The sequence below is a fragment of the Oncorhynchus kisutch genome, linkage group LG23 (assembly GCF_002021735.2).
Source record: "Oncorhynchus kisutch isolate 150728-3 linkage group LG23, Okis_V2, whole genome shotgun sequence".
Lineage (NCBI taxonomy): Eukaryota > Metazoa > Chordata > Actinopteri > Salmoniformes > Salmonidae > Oncorhynchus > Oncorhynchus kisutch.
In genome coordinates this window covers 3,083,003-3,109,506 of record NC_034196.2, presented here as the reverse complement: position 1 = coordinate 3,109,506, position 26,504 = coordinate 3,083,003, and the positions used below count along the sequence as shown (strand labels likewise).

Below are 26,504 nucleotides of genomic sequence, written 5' to 3'. Positions count from 1 at the left end.
CTAGTATATCTAAATATATAAACCACTAGTATACTAAATAATAATAAACCACTAGTATATCTAAATAATAATTAAACCACTAGTATATCTAATAATAATAAACCACTAGTATATCTAAATAATAATAAACCACTAGTATATCTAAATAATAATAAACCACTAGTATATCTAAATAATAATAAACCACTAGTATATCTAAATAATAAAAACCACTAGTATATCTAATTATAAACCACTAGTATATCTAAATAATAATAAACCACTAGTATATCTAAATAATAATAAACCACTAGTATATCTAAATAATAATAAACCACTAGTATATCTAATAATAATAAACCACTAGTATATCTAAATAATAATAAACCACTAGTATATCTAAATAATATAAACCACTAGTATATCTAAATAATAATAAACCACTAGTATATCTAAATAATAATAAACCACTAGTATATCTAAATAATAATAAAACACTAGTATATCTAAATAATAATAAAACACTAGTATATCTAAATAATAATAAAACACTAGTATATCTAAATAATAATAAAACACTAGTATATCTAAATAATAATAAACCACTAGTATATCTAAATAATAATAAACCACTAGTATATCTAAATAATAATAAAACACTAGTATATCTAAATAATAATAAAACACTAGTACATCTAAATAATAATAAACCACTAGTACATCTAAATAATAATAAACCACTAGTATATCTAAATAATAATAAAACACTAGTATATCTAAATAATAATAAAACACTAGTATATCTAAATAATAAAACACTAGTATATCTAAATAAAACACTAGTATATCTAAATAATAATAAAACACTAGTATATCTAAATATAATAAAACACTAGTATTCTAAATAATAATAAAACACTAGTATATCTAATAATAATAAAACACTAGTATATCTAAATAATAATAAAACACTAGTATATCTAAATAATAATAAAACACTAGTATATCTAAATAATATAAAACACTAGTATATCTAAATAATAATAAAACACTAGTATATCTAAATAATAATAAAACACTAGTAATCTAAATAATAATAAAACACTAGTATATCTAAATAATAATAAAACACTAGTATATCTAAATAATAATTAAAACACTAGTATATCTAAATAATAATAAAACACTAGTATATCTAAATAATAATAAACACTAGTATATCTAAATAATAATAAAACACTAGTATATCTAAATAATAATAAAACACTAGTATATCTAAATACTAATAAAACACTAGTATATCTAAATAATAATAAAACACTAGTATATCTAAATAATAATAAAACACTAGTATATCTAAATAATAATAAAACACTAGTATATCTAAATAATAATAAAACACTAGTATATCTAAATAATAATAAACCACTAGTATATCTAAATAATAATAAACCACTAGTATATCTAAATAATAATAAACCACTAGTATATCTAAATAATAAAACCACTAGTATATCTAAATATAATAAACCACTAGTATATCTAAATAATAATAAACCACTAGTATATCTAAATAATAATAAACCACTAGTATATCTAAATAATAATAACCACTAGTATATCTAAATAATAATAAACCACTAGTATATCTAAATAATAATAAAACACTAGTATATCTAAATAATAATAAAACATAGTATATCTAAATAATATAAAACACTAGTATTCTAAATAATAATAAAACACTAGTATATCTAAATAATAATAAAACACTAGTATATCTAAATAATAATAAAAACACTAGTATATTCTAAATAATAATAAAACACTAGTATATCTAAATAATCATAAAACCACTAGTATATCTAAATAAATAAACACTAGTATATCTAAATATAATAACCACTAGTACTATCTAAATAATAATAAACCACTAGTATATCTAAATAATAATAAAACACTAGTATATCTAAATAATAATAAAACACTAGTATTCTAAATAATAATAAAACACTAGTATATCTAAATAATAATAAAACACTAGTAATCTAAATAATAATAAAACACTAGTATATCTAAATAATAATAAAACACTAGTATATCTAAATAATAAAACACTAGTATATCTAAATAATAATAAACCACTAGTATATCTAAATAATAATAAACCACTAGTATATCTAAATAATAATAAAACACTAGTATATCTAAATAATAATAAAACACTAGTACATCTAAATAATAATAAAACACTAGTATATCTAAATAATAATAAACCACTAGTATATCTAAATAATAATAAAACACTAGTATATCTAAATAATAATAAAACACTAGTATATCTAAATAATAATAAAACACTAGTCTATCTAAATAACACACTAGTATATCTAAATAATAATAAACACTAGTATATCTAATAATAATAAACACTAGTATATCTAAATAATAATAAAACACTAGTATATAAATAATAATAAACACTAGTATATCTAAATAATAATAACACTAGTATATCTAATACTAATAAAACACTAGTATATCTAAATAATAAAACACTAGTATATCTAAATAATAATAAAACACTAGTATATCTAAAATAATAATAAAACACTAGTATATCTAAATATATAATAAACACTAGTATATTAAATAATAATAAAACACTAGTATATCTAAATAATAATAAAACACTAGTATCTAAATAATAATAAAACACTAGTATATCTAAATAATAATAAAACACTAGTATATCTAAATAATAATAACACTAGTATATCTAATAATAATAAACCACTAGTATATCTAAATAATAATAAACCACTAGTATATCTAAATAATAATAAAACACTAGTATATCTAAATAATAATAAAACACTAGTTATATCTAAATAATAATAAAACACTAGTATATCTAAATAATAATAAAACACTAGTATATCTAAATAATAATAAAACCACTAGTATATTCTAATAATAATAAACCACTAGTATATCTAAATAATAATAAACCACTAGTATATCTAAATAAATAATAACCACTAGTATATCTAATAATAATAAACCACTAGTATATCTAAATAATAATAAACCACTAGTATATCTAAATAATAATAAACCACTAGTATATCTAAATAATAAACCACTAGTATATCTAAATATAATAAACCCTAGTATATCTAAATAATAATAAACCACTAGTATATCTAAATAATAATAACCACTAGTATATCTAAATAATAATAAACCACTAGTATATCTAAATAATAATAAAACACTAGTATATCTAAATAATAATAAAACACTAGTATATCTAAATAATAATAAACACTGTATATCTAAATAATAATAAACCACTAGTATATCTAAATAATAATAAACCACTAGTATATCTAAATAATAATAAACCACTAGTATATCTAAATAATAATAAAACACTAGTATATCTAATAATATAAACCTAGTCATTTAAATAATAATACTAGCTAGTATATCTAAATAATAATAAAACACTAGTATATCTAATAATAATAAACACTAGTATATCTAAATAATATAAAACCACTAGTATATCTAAATAATAATAAAACACTAGTATATCTAAATAATAATAAACCACTATATATCTAAATAATAATAAAACACTAGTATATCTAAATAATAATAAAACACTAGTATATCTAAATAATAATAAAACACTAGTATATCTAAATAATAATAAACACTAGTATATCTAAATAATAATAAACCATAGTATATCTAAATAATAATACAACCACTAGTATATCTAATAATAATAAACCACTAGTATATCTAACTAATAATAACCACTAGTATATCTAAATAATAATAACCACTAGTATATCTAAATAATAATAACCACTAGTATATCTAATAATAATAAACCACTCGTATATTCAAATAATAATATAACCAACTAGTAGTATATAAATTAATAATAAAACACTAGTATATCTAAATAATAATAAAAACACTAGTATATCTAATAATAATAAAAACCACTAGTATATCTAAATAATAATAAACACATGTATATTGTAAATATAATAAACCACTAGTATATCTAAATAATAATAAACCACTTCATATATCTAATAATAATAAACCACTAGTATATCTACAATAATAATAACCCACTAGTATATCTAATAATAATAAACCATAGTATATATCTAAATAATAATAAACACTAGTATATCTAAATAATAATAAACCACTAGTATATCTAAATAATAATAAACCACTAGTATATCTAAATAATAATAAACACTAGTATATCTAAATAATAATAAAACACTAGTATATCTAAATAATAATAAACCACTAGTATATCTAAATAATAATAAACCACTAGTATATCTAAATAATAATAAACCACTAGTATATCTAAATAATAATAAACCACTAGTATATCTAAATAATAATAAAACACTAGTATATCTAAATAATAATAAAACACTAGTATATCTAAATAATAATAAAACACTAGTATATCTAAATAATAATAAACCACTAGTATATCTAAATAATAATAAACCACTAGTATATCTAAATAATAATAAACCACTAGTATATCTAAATAATAATAAAACACTAGTATATCTAAATAATAATAAACACTAGTATATCTAAATAATAATAAAACACTAGTATAATCTAAATAATAATAAAACACTAGTATATCTAAATAATAATAAAACACTAGTCTAATCTAAATAATAATAAACACTAGTATATCTAAATAATAATAAAACACTAGTATATCTTAAAATAATAATAAACACTAGTATATCTAATAATAATAAACTTAGTATCGAATAAATAACCACCTAGTATATCTAAATAATAATTAAACCACTAGTAGTATAATCTAAATAATAATAAAAACACTAGTATATCTAAATAATAATTAAAACAACTAGTACACTCTAAATAATAATAAACACTAGTATATCTAATAACTAATAAACCACTCGACTATATCTAAATAATAATATAAACACTAGTATATCTAAATATATAATAAAACACTAGTATATCTAATAATAATAAACAACTAGTATATCTAAATAAAACAATAGTTATATCTAAATAATAATTAAACACTAGTATATCTAAATAATAATTAAAACACTAGTATATCTAAATAATAATAAAACACTAGTCTATCTAAATAATAATTAAAACACTAGCTATCTAATCTAATAAATCAATAATAAAACACTAGTATATCTAAATAATAATAAACCACTAGTATATCTAAATAATAATAAAACACTAGTATATCTAAATAATAATAAAACACTAGTATATCTAATAATAATAAAAACACTAGTATATCTAAATATAATTAAAACACTAGTATATCTAAATAATAATTAAACACTAGTATAGCTAAATATAATAAAACACTAGTATATCTAAATAATAATAAAACACTAGTATATCTAAAATAATAATAAAACACTAGTATATCTAAATAATAAACACTAGTATATCTAAATAATAATAAACCACTAGTATATCTAAATTAATAATAAACACTAGTAATCTAAATAAATAAACACTAGTATATCTAAATATAATAAAACACTAGTATATCTAAATAATAATAAAACACTAGTATATCTAAATAATAATAAAACACTAGTATATCTAAATAATAATAAAACACTAGTATATATATAATCTAAATAATAATAAACACTAGTATATCTAAATAATAATAAAACACTAGTATATCTAAATAATAATAAACCACTAGTATATCTAAATAATAATAAACCACTAGTATATCTAAATAATAATAAACCACTAGTATATCTAAATAATAATAACCACTAGTATATCTAAATAATAATAAACCACTAGTATATCTAAATAATAATAAACACTAGTATATCTAAATAATAATAAACCACTAGTATATCTAAATAATAATAAACACTAGTATATCTAAATAATAATAAAACACTCGTATATCTAAATAATAATAAACCACTAGTATCATAAATAATAATAAACACTAGTATATCTAAATAATAATCAACCACTAGTATATCTAAATAATAATAAACCACTAGTATATCTAAATAATATAAAACCACTAGTATATCTAAATAATAATAAAACACTAGTATATCTAAATAATAATAAAACACTAGTATATTCTAAATAATAATAAAACACTAGTATATCTAAATAATAATAAAACACTAGATATCTAAATAATAATAAACCACTAGTATATCTAACTAATAATAAACCATAGTATATCTAAATAATAATATAAAACATAGTATATCTAAATAATAATAAAACATAGTAATTCTAAATAATAATAAACACTAGTATATCTAAATAATAATAAAACACTAGTATATCTAATCTAAACCATAATAAAACACTAGTATATCTAAATAATAATAAACCACTAGTATATCTAAATAATAATAAACCACTAGTATATCTAAATATAATAAACCACTAGTATATCTAAATAATAATAAACACTAGTATATCTAAATAATAATAAAACACTAGTATATCTAAATAATAATAAAACACTAGTATATCTAAATAATAATAAACCACTAGTATATCTAAATAATAATAAACCACTAGTATATCTAAATAATAATAAACCACTAGTATATCTAAATAATAATAAACCACTAGTATATCTAAATAATAATAAACCACTAGTATATCTAAATAATAATAAACCACTAGTATATCTAAATAATAATAAACCACTAGTATATCTAAATAATAATAAACCACTAGTATATCTAAATAATAATAAACCACTAGTATATCTAAATAATAATAAAACACTAGTATATCTAAATAATAATAAAACACTAGTATATCTAAATAATAATAAAACACTAGTATATCTAAATAATAATAAACCACTAGTATATCTAAATAATAATAAACCACTAGTATATCTAAATAATAATAAACCACTAGTATATCTAAATAATAATAAACCACTAGTATATCTAAATAATAATAAACCACTAGTATATCTAAATAATAATAAACCACTAGTATATCTAAATAATAATAAACCACTAGTATATCTAAATAATAATAAAACACTAGTATATCTAAATAATAATAAAACACTAGTATATCTAAATAATAATAAAACACTAGTATATCTAAATAATAATAAAACACTAGTATATCTAAATAATAATAAAACACTAGTATATCTAAATAATAATAAAACACTATATATCTAAATAATAATAAAACACTAGTATATCTAAATAATAATAAAACACTAGTATATCTAAATAATAATAAACCACTAGTATATCTAAATAATATAAACCACTAGTATATCTAAATAATAATAAAACACTAGTATATCTAAATAATAATAAAACACTAGTATATCTAAATAATAATAAAACACTAGTATATCTAAATAATAATAAAACACTAGTATATCTAAATAATAATAAACCACTAGTATATCTAAATAATAATAAACCACTAGTATATCTAAATAATAATAACCACTAGTATATCTAATAATAATATACCACTAGTATATCTAAATAATAATAAACCACTAGTATATCTAAATAATAATAAACACTAGTATATCTAAATAATAATAACCACTAGTATATCTAAATAATAATAAACCACTAGTATATCTAATAATAATAAAACCATTAGTACTATCTTATATATAATAATATAAAAACACTAGTATATCTAGAATAATAATAAAACACTAGTATATCTAATAATAATAAACCACTAGCTATATCTAAATAATAATTAAAACACCTAGTATATTAAATAATAATCAACCACTAGTATATCTAAATAATAATAAACCACTATGTATATCTAAATAATAATTCAAACCACTAGTACTAATCGTAATAACACATAGTATATCTAATAATATAAACACTAGTATATCTAATAATAATAAAACACTAGTATATCTAAATAATAATAAAACACTAGTATATTAAATAATAATAAAACACTAGTATATCTAAATAATAATAAAACACTAGTATATCTAAATAATAATAAACACTAGTATATCTAAATATAATAAAACACTAGTATATCTAAATAATAATAAACACTAGATATCTAAATAATAATAAACCACTAGTATATCTAAATAATAATAAACCACTAGTATATCTAAATAATAATAAACCACTAGTATATCTAAATAATAATAAACACTAGTATATCTAAATAATAATAAACACTAGTATATCTAAATAATAATAAAACACTAGTATATCTAAATAATAATAAAACACTAGTATATCTAAATAATAATAAAACACTAGTATATCTAAATAATAATAAAACACTAGTATATCTAAATAATAATAAAACACTAGTATATCTAAATAATAATAAAACACTAGTATATCTAAATAATAATAAAACACTAGTATATCTAAATAATAATAAAACACTAGTATATCTAAATAATAATAAAACACTAGTATATCTAAATAATAATAAAACACTAGTATATCTAAATAATAATAAACCACTAGTATATCTAAATAATAATAAACCACTAGTATATCTAAATAATAATAAACCACTAGTATATCTAAATAATAATAAACCACTAGTATATCTAAATAATAATAAACCACTAGTATATCTAAATAATAATAAACCACTAGTATATCTAAATAATAATAAACCACTAGTATATCTAAATAATAATAAACCACTAGTATATCTAAATAATAATAAACCACTAGTATATCTAAATAATAATAAACCACTAGTATATCTAAATAATAATAAACCACTAGTATATCTAAATAATAATAAAACACTAGTATATCTAAATAATAATAAAACACTAGTATATCTAAATAATAATAAAACACTAGTATATCTAAATAATAATAAAACACTAGTATATCTAAATAATAATAAAACACTAGTATATCTAAATAATAATAAACACTAGTATATCTAAATAATAATAAAACACTAGTATATCTAAATAATAATAAACACTAGTATATCTAAATAATAATAAACCACTAGTATATCTAAATAATATAAAACACTAGTATATCTAAATAATAATAAACACTAGTATATCTAAATAATAATAAACCACTAGTATATCTAAATAATAATAAAACACTAGTATATCTAAATTACATTCAACCCCAAGTCAATACATGTAAGAATCACCTTTGGCAGCAATTAGCATACCCATAACATGATGCAGCCAGTACCATTCTTGAAAATATGAAGAGTGGTACTAAGTGATCTATTGGATTTGCCCCAAACATAATGCTTTAAATTAAGGACAATTGTCACGCCTTGGTCTTGGTATTTTGTGTTTTCTTTAATTATTTGGTCAGGCCAGGGTGTGACATGGGTTATTGTGGTGTGTTTTTGTCTTAGGGGTTTTGTGGGGTGTCTACGTAGTCTATGGCTGCCTGAGGCGGTTCTCAATCAGAGTCAGGTGATTATCATTGTCTCTGATTGGGAACCATATTTAGGCAGCCATATTCTGTGAGTGTTGTCGTGGGTGATTGTTCCTGTCTTTGTGTTTGCACCAGATAGGGCGGTTTCGGTTTTCACATTACGTTTATTGTTTTTTTTTGTAAGTTCGTGTTTCGTTATTTAATCAACATGGATTGCAATAGCCACGCTGCATTTTGGTCCGATCCTTGCTACACCTCCTCGTCCGAGGAGGAGATAGAAGAAAGCCGTTACAGAATCACCCACCACACCCGGACCAAGTGGCGTGGTAACAGGCAACAGCAGCAGCAGGAGGAGCAGCAGCTGCAGTGGGAGAGGTTGCACCACCTGGAGAAATGGACATGGGAGGAGGAACTGGACGGTAAAGGACCCTGGGCTCAGCCTGGAGAATATCGCCGCCCCAAGGAAGAACTGGAGGCGACGAAAGCCACCAGTCCTCCGGTGTCAGCTCCCCGCACCAGGCTTCCTGTGCGTGTTCTCTATCCAGTTCCACCAGTGCCAGCACCACGCATCAGGCCTACAGTGCGCCTCGCCTCTCCAGCGCTGCCGGAGTCTCCCGCCTGTTCAGCGCTGTGGGAGCCTTTCTCCTCTCCTGCGCTGCCGGAGTCTCCTGCCTGTTCAGCGCAGCCTGAGCTGCCAGTCTGCATGGAGCAGCCAGAGCTGCTAGTCTGCATGGAGCAGCCAGAGCTTCCAGTCTGCATGGAGCAGCCAGAGCTGCTAGTCTGCATGGAGCAGCCAGAGCTGTCAGTCTGCATGGAGCAGCCAGAGCTGTCAGTCTGCATGGAGCAGCCAGAGCTGTCAGTCTGCATGGAGCAGCCAGAGCTGCCAGTCTGCATAGAGCAGACAGAGCTGCCAGTCTGCATGGAGCTGCCAGTCTGCATAGTGCAGCCAGAGATGCCAGTCTGCATGGAGCTGCCAGTCTGCATAGAGCAGCCAGAGATGTCAGTCTGCATAGAGCAGCCAGAGATGCCAGTCTGCATGGAGCAGCCAGAGCTGCCAGTCTGCATGGAGCAGCCAGAGCTGCCAGTCTGCATGGAGCAGCCAGAGCAGCTAGATCCGCCAGTCAGCCAGACTCTTCCAGATCTGCCAGTCAACCAGACTCTTCCAGATCTGCCAGTCAACCAGACTCTTCCAGATCTGCCAGTCAACCAGACTCTTCCAGATCTGCCAGTCAACCAGACTCTTCCAGATCTGCCAGTCAACCAGACTCTTCCAGATCTGCCAGTCAACCAGACTCTTCCAGATCTGCCAGTCAACCAGACTCTTCCAGATCTGCCAGTCAACCAGACTCTTCCAGATCTGCCAGTCAACCAGACTCTTCCAGATCCGCCAGCCAGCCAGGATCTGCCAAAGCCAACTACCTGCCTGAGCTTCCACTCAGTGCTGAGCTTCCTCTCAGTGCTGGGCTTCCCCTCAGTGCTGGGCTTCCCCTCAGTGCTGGGCTTCCCCTCAGTGCTGGGCTTCCCCTCAGTGCTGGGCTTCCCCTCAGTCCCGAGCTTCCCCTCAGTCCCGAGCTTCCCCTCAGTCCCGAGCTTCCCTTCAGTCCCGAGCTACCCCTCAGTCCCGAGCTTCCCTTCAGTCCCGAGCTTCCCTTCAGTCACGAGCTGCCCCTCAGTCACGAGCTGCCCCTCAGTCACGAGCTGCCCCTCAGTCCAGTGGGGTTCTGGGTGAGGACTATTAGGCCATGGTCGGCGGCGAGGGTGGATTATCCCAGGTCGCAAGGGGGAGGAACTATGACATTTATGGAGTGGGGTCCACGTCCCGAGCCGGAACCGCCACCATGGACAGACGCCCACCCGGACCCTCCCTATGGTTTTGAGGTGCGTCCGGGAGTCCGCACCTTAGGGGGGGTGTTCTGTCACGCCTTGGTCTTAGTATTTCGTGTTTTCTTTAATTATTTGGTCAGGCCAGGGTGTGACATGGGTTATTGTGGTGTGTTTTTGTCTTAGGGGTTTTGTGGGGTGTCTACGTAGTCTATGGCTGCCTGAGGCGGTTCTCAATCAGAGTCAGGTGATTATCATTGTCTCTGATTGGGAACCATTGGGATTGGGAACCATATTTAGGCAGCCATAGAGTGTTGTCGTGGGTGATTGTTCCTGTCTTTGTGCTTGCACCAGATAGGGCTGTTTCGGTTTTCACATTACGTTTATTGTTTTTTTTGTAAGTTCGTGTTTCGTTATTTAATAAACATGGATTGCAATAGCCACGCTGCATTTTGGTCCGATCCTTGCTACACCTCCTCGTCCGAGGAGGAGATAGAAGAAAGCCGTTACAACAATGTTTTTATTCTGTAGAGGCTTCCTTCATTTCGCTGTGTCATTTACGTTAGTATTGTGGAGTAACTACAATGTTGTTGATCCATCCGCGGTTTTCTCCTATCACAGGCATTAAACCGAGTAACTGTTTTAAACTCACCATTTGCCTCATGGTGAAATCCCTGAGCGGTTTCCTTCCTCTCCAACAACTGAGTTAAGAAGGACGCCCGCATCTTTGTAGTGAGGGGGTGTGTTGATACACCATCCAGTGTAATGAATAACTTCACCATGCTCAAAGTGATATTCAATTTCTGCTTTTTAGGTGTCCTTCTTTGCGAGGGATTGGAAAACCTCCCTGGTCTTTGTGGTTGAATCTGTGTTTGAAATTACCTGCTCGACTGAGGGACCTTACTGATAATTGTATGTGTGGGGTACGGAGATAGGGTGGTCATTCAACGATAATAGGGTTTAACATGATTTCACACAGAGTGAGTCCATGCAACATATTGACTTGTTAAGCAACGTTTTACTCCTGAACGTATTTAGCCATAACAAAGGGGTTGAATACTTATTGACTCAAGACATTTCAGGTTTAATTTTGTATTAATTTGTAAACATTTCTAAAAACATATGTCCACTTTGACATTATGGGGTATTGTGTGTAGGCCAGTGACACAAAATCTCAATTTAATCCATTTTCACTTCAGGCTGGAACACGACAAAATGTGGAAAAAGTCAAGGGGTGTGAATACTTTCTAAAGACGCTGTATATAGGGCTATAGCCAGATGAGAGATGTGTCTCTGGTAGCTTTCTTTTATTCCGGTAAAACACAATTTTCCAACAGCATTTGACAACAATAACCAATTACAGTGGTTGCCACTCAATTAATAAAGCCTAATATTACGCAACCATTTTACAAGCATTTTGAATGCTGGAGGTGCCAATGCGTAGATGTGCAAGGAATAGGAATAGGCCGCTTACCTCTCGCTTCGCACACTGACCAACAGCGCGCAGTTTGACTAGGCGACTAATATATTGCCTGGGGTTGTTCGGCATACGAAATGACTTGTAAAATCAATGACTGCCAATGCAGTTACATGCTTAGTTCGAGACTGAATGAGACATATATACAAAAGAAAGTAGAAGCAAACCATTTCAGTGAACCGGCAGACCAATGCACTCATATCTTAAACATTTGAACCTACTGATCAACGACATTTGCATACAAGAAGCAATCTCTTTTTTTTTTATAAAAGTGTGCGTTGTCTCTGTAAAGGGTAACTCTCAACCCCAATTTAAGCCTTTGCGCCTTAAAATGTAAAATTAAAAAGTAATACAGGTGAGAATTTGTGGGTTGGGAGAATTGCACATAAATATTCATTTTGGGGGTATTTCATTTTTATGTATTTAACCTTCATTTAACTAGGCAAGTCAGAACAAATTCTTATTTACAATGACGGCCTACCAAGGTAAACCTTCTCAATAATACAATTATGTGCATTGCGAGCAAATACGGCACTGGACAGTTACCACAGCCACAAAGACTTACAGGCCAACTAATTCTACAACCTAATTCTACAACTTATCTTATTAAAATTTGAATTTAAACATAACCACACTGCTAACTTTTCCCTAACACAACCCTAACTTATGCCTCATTTTTGTTTTCATTCATTTTTATGCTATAGCCAACCTGACTTTGTGGCTCTGGTAACTAGTGGAACCCAGTGGTAAGGCGCCAAGTTCCTGAGTTCCCGACACCTATTGCCACTTGCAGTGTAAATTCGAATCCCCCATGGGGCGCACTTTTTTTTGTTGTTGAAATGTGGACTAACATTTATTGTGTTGGAAAGAAAATAACAATCATCCCTTGAAAATTACGATTTAGGGGCTCAAATGGGGGGGGGGGGGTCAGTTCAATCCAACCCGCATTGTAGTGTTTATGCAGTAGCTCTTTTTCCAATGGTCAAATTAACTCACAGATTGGTCGTGGGTACTACATAAAAACTACTACCAGGGCGACCTCTCTCACAGGTATGCTTTCACTTTTCAGAATTCAAAGTATGTGGGCAAGGCATGAATATTGTAAATAAAGGATAAAATATAAGATATCTACCCCATGTGGGGTTAGAACTCGCGACCATAGACGGGTTGGTTGTTTAGCAACAAAACCAAGGCACACGCAACTACTTGGAAAAAAATAGAGGGGGTTAGCTTAGGTTGTTGACATGTATAGTTCGTCTCCAATGTTTATTGACAACATAAATACATTTGCACAAACACATGGTTACAGGTGTTGGTTATCTGGCAAGTGAAATGTAGCCATATTAGCATTGATATGAAATCAGTCAAAACAAGACATCTATATTCGAATACTCATACCAACTACACTAACTGTACTATTTGTGACGTAAATTGAGTATGTAGTATGCTTTTTGGTCATAGTATGGATATAGTTAGTATTCCAAAAGTTCCCGGATGTCATACTAATTTCGCCAAAATACGAAGTATTCAAGCAGTTGACACTATTTCTGTGCTTTTAGGGCTCATAATGAAATTCTTCAGAAAATGGGCGTGGTTTCACAACGTTTTCAGATTTGAAGAAAATGGCGGAAAATATGCAGCTGAAGTTGAAGAGAGCAGATACAAAATTCATTGCTTTGAGCAATGTAATAAAGTAATGACTTTTCAAATAAGTTACGTTACACGTTATGTTGGCTGACAATTTGTTAGTTACGCTATCCTTACGAACCGCATAGCATTACAACAGTATGTATCGGTATGTTAGTTAGTTACTTAACATTAGTTGGTTACTATTCCAATGAATGTGCCAGGCAGTATATTAACTATATGCTAACTAACTACCCCAATATTTATTGATTTGATTATTCACGCCATTCTTAGCTTAGTCGTTGTGAGTTCTCAATGGACATTGTTAATGTTGGCTATCTACTCCAATTTCAGAGCACTCTCGTCTGAGTGTGACAGAGCGCAGAATTACTGAAGGATTTACAAACGCACAACGCCTATTGAATATGGCCAGTGTCAGTAAACTTCTGCAAAAACATGCGTAATTAAATTGTTGCCAGCAGCACAGTTAGTCACCTGGATAACATTAAAACAGCCTAACCTGCTCTGCTAGGGTGAGTAAAATGGTCAGAGTGAGGTGTTCTCTCATTTGTGTCTGGAAGTAGCTAGCAAGCTAGCCAACGTTAGCTTGGGTGCTTGACTACCATTGTGAGGTGAGAACACTCGCTCGGATCAACCCTACACTTCGGCCAGAGCATCCAGTGTACGCTCCAAGAGTGAAACATTCTGAATTTGCAAATAGACAATCTGACAACGCTCTGGATTGAATTTATGAACACACCCGAAACTAGCAATAGGTTGCATAGCAACAGCATCAACTTCAGGTAGACAGCCGAAGCCTAATACATCAACTGAAAGGATACTGTTAGTTTACAGTATACTAAAATGAACTAATAGTATGTAATATATACTCATGAAGTATGTAGTATACAGCATGCTAGTATTGGTATTCGAACACAGCTTTAGTATCAAAAACAAGATGAAACGAGCCACTTATGATTCCCCACATGGCAGTTTCTTGTCATTCTTTCTAGGAATCTGGCCATCCAGAGTCACAACAACATGCTGACTTCTGCCCCATGGAAGCGTGCATAAAGTTTTCGTGACGTTGTCAGCTAACCCATCTATTGAACTATGAGCCAAATGTCCTAGCGGACTGCGCCACCAATCAGTCATAGTAGTTGAGAAAAAATACAAGGAATCGAGATGACTACCATTGTCATCTATTTCTTATTACGATGGATGTAGCTATGAATATAAAAAGGTATAATCCTCATAGCCTACATTTTTTTCTTCTTTGTAAAAGCACATAGATGTGTATGAAAGCGTAAGAAAGAATGTTGAATTTGGTCATATGCGGAAATGTGCCTTACTGCCTTTTGAATTTTGGTTAATGTCAGAAGTCTAGTCAAGGAAGCATCATGCAAAAATATATTTTCACACTCCACTTACAGAGACCATTACCAAATAAGGTGAGCTGTCACCTGCTTTATAGTAAGCCTTGAGGTGGTACATTCACACACAAAGTGAGAGAGACAGGAAAGACGTAACCTAGTGCAGCAGGCGAGGGAGACAAAGTTAATAAAGTTTTGGGCAATGACTGTAGCTATGGTTTGTATTGACAATCAGCTTTGAAATCAGCATATTTTGCATTATGTATGGCATATTATCACAAACTAAGTACTAGGGTCGTGAATTGATGTTAGCTTCAGCTGTAAGCTAGCAAGGGAAGTTAGCCTACAAAGCTGGAAGCTACCGGTATCTTCAATATTGTATTGTAAAGTGCTCTCGCCTGTAATGCCATTGTTAAATACAGTTCGCAAAACAGTTACAACATTTCTAAATGCCGTTTTGCATTATTCAAGTGTGCTAACTTCTGTGCCACATGAGTGTGGAGCTAACATGATGCAGCCCAGACTTCAGTGAGTTCAGTGGTTCCTCAGGATAGGCTAGAGCTAGCAATGAGTACGTGGAGCAGGCACAGTGCTCTCGCGCTATAAGGGCACCTCGATAGACAGACTTGATCCTCTTTCAAATCAGTAGACGCCATGAGACATTTGACAGAATTACCGAAAGTAATACAAATTCTAGTACTGAACCGTTTGTCATATTGTAGTATAAAAAAGTACAGACATTTCAGCTTACCATACAACACTAGAACAGAGTGCGATGGAGAGGAGTCATTGATGGCCTATGCTCCCAAAGTAAGTAATAAAGGGAATGGGATGCCATTTGGGATGCAGGTAAACACATCTATAAAGAGCCTGATTAAAGCCAAACTAACCTGCATCAGCTCTGGATCTCTGGCCCGGCGCGCTCTTCCTGAATGGGGTCTTCATTCATCAGCATATAGGGGAGCAGCCTAGCTGCCAGACTAGGGTGAAAATATCTATGGTACCAAGTCTGGGGTCTAAAAATATGAACGTAATGAAAACATTAATGATTTATGTTATAGCCCAGAGAGATGGACAACAGCCAGGGAATAAATCTTAATAGAATCCAGTGGGTCCAGTCAGAGGAAGTGAGAAAGTGAAAATCTATATGGCAACCAATTCAGAAAATGGAAACTGCCCACTGGGCACAGACGTCAGTTCAACATCTAGTTTTGATTTGCATTTGGTTGAGTTGTCAACGAACATGAAATCAACAAAAAATGTCACCATGTCATTGGATTTAGGTTCAAAGTTGGGTGAAAAAATTACGAAATGCCCTTATGTTGATGACTTTTTTGCAAATCCAATTATTTCTCCACGTTGATTCAACGTCAACATATTGTTTTTTGGGGGTTGAAATGATGAGGAAACAACTTTTATTCAACCATTTTTTTGCCCAGTGGGAGGGAGGGAGTTAAAAAGTAAAGTGTCTATCTATGATACCCAGTGAAAGCTGAAAAAAGGGATAGGGACGGATTATAATATTCAACCCAGATTGCCCAATGATGGTTAAGGACTGACTTCGGAGCAGGCGGATGGCTCTGTTCAGGGATGACGGTCACGTCAGGTCTCTGCGAAGACCTGCAAACCAAAATAAATTATAAAGGTGAATATAAATTGGGTGGTTTGAGCCCTGAATGCTGATTGGCTGACAGCCGTGCTATATCAGACCGTATAGCATGTGTATGACAAAACATGTATTTTTACTGCTCTAATTACGTTGGTAACAGTTTATAATAGCAATAAGGCACCTCGGGGGTTTGTGGTATATGGCCAATATACCACAGCTAAGGGTTGCATTCAGTCACTCTCTGTTGTGCCTAAGACCAACCCTTAGCCATGGTATATTGGCCATATACCACACGCCCTCGTGCCTTATTGCTTAATTCTTGAGTCACTTTTAAAAGACTAATTTTGCACATAATCTCAAAAAAGAGGAGAACATTGTGTTTCATATCCATTACATACCAAAGCAGACACCCCAAATATTGTGGGCTAAATCATCAAGATGTACAGTACCAGTCAAATGTTTGGACACACCTACTCATTCTAGGGCTTTTCTTTATTTGTACCATTTTCTACATTGTAGAATAATAGTGAAGACATCAAAACTATGAAATAACACATAGGAATCATGTAGTAACCAAAAAAGTGTTAAACAAATCAAAATATATTTTATATTTGAGATTCTTCAAAGTAGCCACCCTTTGCCTTGATGACAGCTTTGCACACTCTTGGCATTTTCTCAACCACTCCAGGTGACTATCTCATGAAGCTGGTTGAGAAAATGCCAAGATAATCACCTGGAATGCATTTAAATGAACAGGTGTGCCTTGTTAAATGTAAATTTGTGGAATTTCTTTTCTTCTAAATGCGTTTGGGCCAATCAGTTGTGTTGTGACAAGGTAGGGTTGGTATACAGAAGATAGCCCTATTTGGTAAAAGACCAAGACTGTATTATGGCAAGAAAAGCTCAAATAAGCAAAGAGAAATCCATCATTACTTTTAAGACTTGAAGGTCAGTCAATCTGGAAAATTTCAAGAACGTTGAAAGTTTCTTCAAGTGCAGTCCCAAAAACTATCAAGCACTATGACGAAACTGGCTCTCATGAGGACTGCCACAAGAAATGAAGAGTTACCTCTGCTGCAGAGGATAAGTTCATTATAGCTACTAGCTTCAGAAATTGCAGCCCAAATAAATGCTTCAGAGTTCAAGTAACAGACACATCTCAACATGTTCAGAAGAGACTGCGTGAATCAGGCCAGACTTGACTGCCCTTGACCAGCATGAAAACATCCTGTGGAGTTCTGCATTAGCATCGAATAGACCCCTCGATATGCAACTTTTCAGGGAAGTCAGGAACCAATATACACAGTCAGTTAGGAAAGCTAAGCCTATCTTTTTCAAACATACATTTGCATCCTGTAGCACTAAATCCCAAAAGTTTGGGACACTGTAAAGTCCATGAAGAATAAGAGCACCTCCTCCCTGCTGCCCACTACACTGAGGCTAGGAAACACTGTCACCACCGATAATTCCACGATAATTGATAATTTCAATAAGCATTTTTCTACGGCTGGCCATGCTTTCCACCTGGCTACCCCTACCCCGGCCAACAGCTCTGCACCCCCTGCTTCTCCTTCCCCCAAATCCAGACAGCTGATGTTCCCCCCCCCCAAAGTGGGAGACACTCTAGACCCAAACTGTTATAGACCTATATCCATTCTGCCCTGCCTTTCTAAAATCTTCAAAAGCCAAGTTAACATACAGATCATGCAATCTGGTTTCTATGCAATCTGTGCACTATGCAATCTGGTTTCCGAGCAGGTCGTGGATGCACCTCAGTCACGCTCAAGGTCCCTAAACGATATCATAACCGCCATCAATAAAAAACAGTACTGTGCAGCCGCCTTCATCGACCTGGCCAAGCCTTTCGACTCTGTCAATCACTGCATTCTTATCGGCAGACTTAATAGCCTTGGTTTCTCGCCTGGTTCACCAACTACTTCTCAGATAGAGTTCAGGCCAGAGGGCCTGTTGTCTGGACCTCTGGCAGTCTCTATGGGGGTGCCACAGGGTTCAATTCTAGGGCCGACTCTTTTCTTTGTATATATATCAATGATTTCGCTCTTGCTGCTAGTGATTCTCTGATCTACCTCTACGCAGACGACACCATTTTGTATACATCTGGCCCTTCTTTGGACACTGTGTTAACTAACCTCCAAACAAGCTTCAATGCCAGACAACACTCATTCCATGGCCTCCAACTGCTTTTAAATGCTAGTAAAACAAAATGCTTGCTCTTCAACCGATTTCTGCCCGCACCTGCCCGCCCGACTAGCATCACTACTCTGGACGGTTCTGACTTAGAATATGTGGACAACTACAAATACCTAGGTGTCTGGTTAGACTGTAAACTCTCATTCCAGACTCACATTAAGCATCTCCAATACAAATTAAATCTAGAATCAGATTCTTATTTCGCAAACAAAGCCTCCTTCACTCATGCTGCCAAACATACCCTTGTAAAACTGACTATCCTATTGATCCTTGACTTCGGCGATGTCATTTACAAAATAGCCTCCAACACTCTACTAGTAAACTGGAAGTAGTCTATCACAGTGCCATCCGTTTTGTCACCAAAGCCCCATATACTACCCACCACTGCGACCTGTATGCTCTCGTTGGCTGGCCCTCGCTACATATTCGTCGCCAAACCCACTGGCTCCAGGTCATCTATAAGTCTTTGCTAGATAAAGCCCCGCCTTATTTCAGCTCACTGGTCACCATAGCAACACCCACCCGTAGCACGCGCTCCAGCAGGTATATCTCACTGGTCATCCCCAAAGCCAACACTTCCTTTGGCCGCCTTTCCTTCCAGTTCTCTGCTGCCAATGACTGGAACAAATTGCAAAAATCACTGAAACTGGAGACTTATATCTCCCTCTCTAACTTTAAGCATTAGCTGTCAGAGCAGCTCACAGATCACTGTACACAGCCAATCTGTAAATAGGACACCCAACTACCTCATTCCCATATTGTTATTTATCGTCTTGCTCTTTTGCACCCCAGTATCTCTACTTGCACATCATCATCCATCTGCACATCTATCACTCCAGTGTTAATGCAAATCTGAGATTTTTGGTTCCAACCACCATGTCTTTATGAGACGCAGAGTAGATGATTGGATGATCTCTGCATGTGTGGTTCTCACCATGAAGCATGGAGTAGGTGGTGTGATAGTGTGTGGATGCTTTGGTGGTGACACTGTCAGTGATTTATTTAGAATTCAAGGCACACTTAACCAGCGTGGCTACCACAGCATGCAGGAGCGATACGCCATCCCATCTGGTTTGCGCTTAGTGGGACTATCATTTGTTTTTCAACAGGACAATGACCCAACACACCTCCAGGCTGTGTAATAGATATTTGACCAAGAAGGAGAGTGATGGAGTGCTGCATCAGATCACCTGGCCTCCACAATCACCCAACCTCAACCCAATTGATATAGTTTGGGATGAGTTGGACCACAGAGTGAAGGAAAAGCAGCCAACAAGTGCTCAGTATATGTGGGAACTCCTTCAAGACTATTGGAAAAGCATTCCAGGTGAAGCTATTCGAGAGAATGCCAAGAGTGTGCAAAGCTGTCATCAAGGCAAAGGGTGGCTAATTTGAAGAATCTGATTGGTTTAATGATTGGTTTAACATTTTTTGGTTACTACATGATAGTTTTGTTGTCTTCACTATTATTCTATAATGTAGAAAATAGTAAAAATAAAGAAAATACCTTGAATGAGGAGGTGTGTCCAAACTTTGGACTGGTATTGTAGCTTTAAAAAAAATAAAAAATTCTTCCCACTGGTGTGGGGATGTCATGGCAACAGTGAGAGACCCTGATTTCATGTGTATTATTGGAATGTATCCAAGCCATGTATGTAGTCAGTTACATTGAAATGATGATCACCAAGGTGAAGGAGAAGCCTGTTTTGTTACCATCCACCCTATGTCACTCAAATTTTACCATTAGATACCAGGACTAGGCTAATCAAAACACTAAATTAGCCCTGTTTTACACATATAATTAGAATGATTCATCAAATCAGTCATGAATCATTCAATCATGAAGAGAATTAATGAATAATTTAAATTGTATGGTCCTTCTCCTACCACAGGGGTGCATGCTCAGCCCCCTCCTGTACTACCTGTTCACCCATGCCTGTGTGACCACGCATGTTTCCAGCTCAATCATCACGTTTGCTGACGACACAACAGTGGTAAGCACGATTACCAACAACGATGAGATAGCCTACAGGGAGAAGGTGAGGGCCCTGAGAGAGTGGTGGCAGGAAAATAACCCCTCACTCAACGTCAACAAAACAAAAGAGCTGATCGTGGACAGGAAACAGCAAAGGGAGCACGCACCTATCCACATTGACGGGGCCGCAGTGGAGAAGGTGGAAAGCTTCAAGTTCCACTGCGTACATATCACTGATGATCTGAAATGGTCCATCCACACAGACAGTGTGGTGAAGAATGCGCGACAGCTCCTCTTCAATCTCAGGAGGCTGAAGAAATGTGGCTTGGTCCCGAAAACCATCACAACCTTTTACAGATGCACAATTGAGAGCACCCTGTCGGGCTGTATCACCACCTGGTACGGCAACTGCACCGCCCACAACCGCAGGACTCTCCAGAGGGTGGTGCGGTCTGCCCAATGCATCACCGGGGACAAACTACCTGCCCTCCAGGACACCTACAGCACCCAATGTCACAGGAAGGCCAAATATATCATCAAGGACATCAACCACCCGAGCCACGGCCTGTTCACACATCTATCATCCAGAAGGGCAGGTCAGTACAGGTGCATCAAAGTGGGAACCGAGAGACTGAAAAACAGCTTCTATCTCAAGGCCATCAGACTGTTAAATAGCCATCACTAGCCGGCTTAGCAACCCTGCACCTTAGAGGCTGCTGCACTATATACATAGACTTGGAATCACTGGTCACTTTAATAATGGAACACTACTCTTAATAATGTTTACATACTGCTTTACTCATCTCATATGTATATACTGTATTCTATTCTACTATATTTTAGTAAATGCCTCTCCGACATTAGAAATATATAAACATTAGATTGAGCAAAGTCCATTCTTTTACTTTTAGATGTGTGTATTGTTGTGAATCATTTTAAATATTACTGCACTGCACTGCTAGGAACACAAGCATTTCACTACACCCTCAATAACATCTGCTAAATATGTGTATGTGGCCAATAACATTTGATTTCAAATACTGTCTGCTTGCATAACAGTGTCAATATTACACATTACACACTCATTCACATTTTGTCAAGAGATACTGAAAGAAAAAAAAAATATATATATATATATATATTTCTCCACTCCTGTTCCCAAGACAAAATTAACATTTGTTATATAATTCCTCTGCAAAAATTGGATAAATCAGCAGGAGTTCATGTTATAGTAGGTTACATGTGAGAGGTTATAGGCCAACAGTCAGTGTCCATATATCAGTTACTATTCAATTGAACCCAAATACTTAAATTAGGAAAATTATGTTTATTCATGGAAACAGGGATACTCATGATCAGGATATAATGGGTTAATATAAACAGTATATCAAAGGTTCATGTAAACAGTTTATCCCGAATATGACCTTAAAAGGCTCTGATGGGTCAATCCGACGTCTGTGGCAGTACAGCATTTACTGAGATGCAGCCTCCGCAGATGTCAAGGCTTTCATACTTCTTGCGCTTAGCAGAGCAATTGTGAAGGAAGTTGTCGGGGAAGTTAGTGTTTATACAGGATGTACCGCCCCCACCTACCGTCAACCAATCATGTCGATGCGGTCTTGTACGGAGCCCTCCGCATAGTTCGGAAGGGCAAGGCGATGCGGTACAGAGTTTGTCTTGCCTCTGCATGACTACGCAATTGCGTCACGCACTCCATACTAAGCCTCCGACTACATTTTGGGATCATGCCTAAATTGACTTTAAGCGGGATATGAGCTACTATCAGGAATACTGTGCGCATGTAAACGTGGTCATGGTCTTGAAATGGTAAGACAAATGCAGTCTGCAAACAGCGCATAATTAGCTACACTAGCTAACGTTAGTGGCTGCAGCAGCCAATGTCAGCCATATTGCATTACTATTAACCGCACAGTCGAACAAAGGATGTACTGTACTCTGGCTGACAAGAAACACATTTTCAAATGACAACAAAAATGACTCAAACCAGCCTACTTCCCACTCCAATTTTGAAAACCCATGTTACGCGCGCATAGAGACCTTTTCGAATTCATATTTGTGGTTGGCTTCCTGTCTGACAATAGATGTTTGTCTGTCGGGATATCTTACCCGCTTTATTGTGAAATTATAGCAAGATATGAAGGATATTTTCGTCTCCCGTTTGTCCCCTGTGCCAAGCCAGTCTCCGTTTGATGGCAACACCGATTCTATGGCCAAAAACCTTCCCCTCTTCTTCCGCTGCCAAATAGTGTTACAGCAGGAGAAACAATTGGCGCAGTAAATTCCATCTTCCTGCAAAATAGTGAGTCATTGCGCGTTCTCCGAACCGACAGCTCTGCACCTGCGCATGTGTGACTGCGACAGGGCTCGGAACAACTTGAGGACAAGAAAACTATTTGAGTAAACTATTTAATTGACAACCAGTCTTGTCAATGTCTGAATAAATTAATAATGATCCTTTACCTATAGGCTACTTTTTTGTATTATCTATACCCATGCACCTGCCAGGTTCGCCTAATTTGCCCACATTTAGAATAGAATGGAATATGCCCTAATTATTTAAATGTATTCTCTAAAAAGTGTAATCCTTCAGTGTGGCATTTGAAAGAAAAGGGAACAGAAGGTTTGTTTTATGCAGATATGACAAGACTACAAAGAGTATTGCATTACCTTCCAACATTTTAATGTACATGATTAGGCTACATGAATCAACAACTCAGTTAATTATTCTCCTTCACAACCTATTCCCAAGGCCTATCCATTGGTGGTCTTAGCATGTAAATCTTGGTAGGGCAAACTCATTTATTTGTTTATGCATGCCAGCAAAGCCACTACACTACACAACACAAAACAATTGATTAATTGCACTATAATGGTGGCAAACTGTGCCCGCAAACTGTTTGGGCCTATAGAAAGCTGTCCCAACATTTACTGCCTTTTTAAAAACCATAGCTGATATGGCTGACTTGCTTAAACAAATATGGTTACTACTGACTCCATGTGGATTTGTGTAAGTCGATAAGAACCGCATTCTTCTTCAATAATAATGAACACCAAAATTAGTTTTGACTTTTGAACCATACACAAACATTATTACATTTATGTTCAGTAAATTCATAATGTTTATTCTTATATCATTAACACTTAGCTCTAATTATAAGCAAGTGCAAGCAAACGAGCTGCAATAAGGTAGGCCTATTCGGTCAGCACTTTCAAAATGGACACCGACAGAAATTCCGATAAATGTTAGTTCAGATGAATTCAGAAATATGGCCTTAACTTTACTATTCTTTAAGTCACCACAGAGCGAGAGAGAGACTCTTGGTTAGCCTAGGAAGGAAAATACAATCATGAGGATCCACTTTATATGCAATATACAATATACAGACAGCGCATTGCAAACAAAACAACCCTCACAATATCAACTGGAATTACATGGGTCTGATTACTGATCTTTTTGTTGAAAACATTTTTTGAATGGGAAGAGACTGTCACTTGCAAACATGGTTACAGACCCAACCACATTATACAGTATCTCCTTCTCGTCAAGAAAAGAACAAGCTAATGATAATATACAACGTAAGGAAAACAATTAAATCATTCCAACGTTGCCTAAAATGATGAATAAGATGCTAATGAGATAGACCTACATTATATTAGCAATAGGCTTATAACAATTGAGATGTACAGATTATGGCATAAGAGGAAATCTGTCATTTTGATTAAGATATTAATGAGCGAGCTAAGATAGACGTAGTCAATATAATTATTTGTTCAACTTTTGAAATGTACAGTGACAGAATTCAGAACATGGGCCATTCTTACAGTTTCTCCCTGTACACCAAGTCAGAACCGTAGGATACATTAAAGGGGGCATATAAGCAAACAAAGAAAGCTTGTGAGTGAGAACAGTAGGCTAAGTTCGGAGGGGGAAAGGGACCAAATTACTACCCAACATACACTTAGTATTACATTCTTAGCTACAGTATACATAACTCCCTGGCATATTACATCATATATGCAGCAGCATACAAGACATTTCTGGATTCACCATCGTTGTGCTGACCCCACAGGATGGGGTCCTTCTTGTGGGCAGATTTTGTCATGAAACTTTGTCATCAAAGTCTGTCTTCTTCTGGTTCCCAGTTATCTTGAACTCACTGAAGTCTGAGATTTCCCAGTTCCGATTTTAAAGTTGTTTTGAATGCGGCAGAAGTCATGCTGGATTGACATGGTCAATGTATTCAACCTTTTCTGGCTCATGGTGTTGCGTGTGAATGTTTGTCCTTTTAAGCTTGGAAAAGAGACCCTTTTAGACAGATGTTTTAAATCCTTAAACCCAGACTTGGAGCACACACCCTCTAAACCAAATAGCAGGCAAGGGAAGCAAAATATTGATTGCTTTGCCACGCTTGCAGTTAGCCACTGATTCTTACCAAACCACTCATTGTTGAATTTGCGATTTCCGACTTGTTGTGTAATGTTTACTGTATGTCCAATGGTCGATGAGCACCGAAAAGTTTAATCAATAATTTCTCGTCATATGACAAGGATTGAAAAGGATTTGCCAGTAGATTGTCGACGTGATGCATGATGATGACTGCTAGCTTGCTCAGATTTTGAAAGTGTGATGTTGACATGATCATTCCAATCAAAGCTACGGTAGATATAACGTGATTTGACGTCATTTTATCTGCGGCCAATGACCTTGAGCCTTTATGGATGGGCACTTCTAATGTAAATCTATGGCAGCACCCAAGGTGACTTGAACTGCCTAGCACTCCCTGTAGATTCTGCGGTGACATATTGTCCCCATGAGTGACAGAACACTGATCCAATCAGGGCGCAACTAGAGGACATTACCAACGCCTATGCTCTGTATTTTCCCCTGGCTGCTGCTCCACCTGTCCTGAAGGAGGGGTAGCCACTGGGG

General features: G+C 33.8%; 1 protein-coding gene across 2 annotated transcripts in view; it reads right to left on the bottom strand.

Annotated features, from left to right (window-relative positions):
- Positions 1 to 23,864, bottom strand: part of LOC109868645 (spindlin-Z-like) — a 38,227-nt gene extending 14,363 nt beyond the window's left edge. The window contains exons 1-3 of one of the 2 annotated variants that reach the window (XM_020458350.2): positions 23,681 to 23,864; positions 17,319 to 17,378; positions 16,649 to 16,774 (exon numbers count right to left, since the gene is read on the bottom strand). In XM_020458350.2, the coding sequence (XP_020313939.1) occupies positions 16,649 to 16,703 (55 nt within the window). In that variant the 5' untranslated portion in view covers positions 16,704 to 16,774; positions 17,319 to 17,378; positions 23,681 to 23,864. Of the gene's footprint in view, positions 1 to 16,648; positions 17,379 to 23,680 lie in introns of both variants that reach the window. The other variant, XM_031802989.1, reaches the window with a different exon arrangement.
- Positions 23,865 to 26,504: the final 2,640 nt, after the last annotated feature.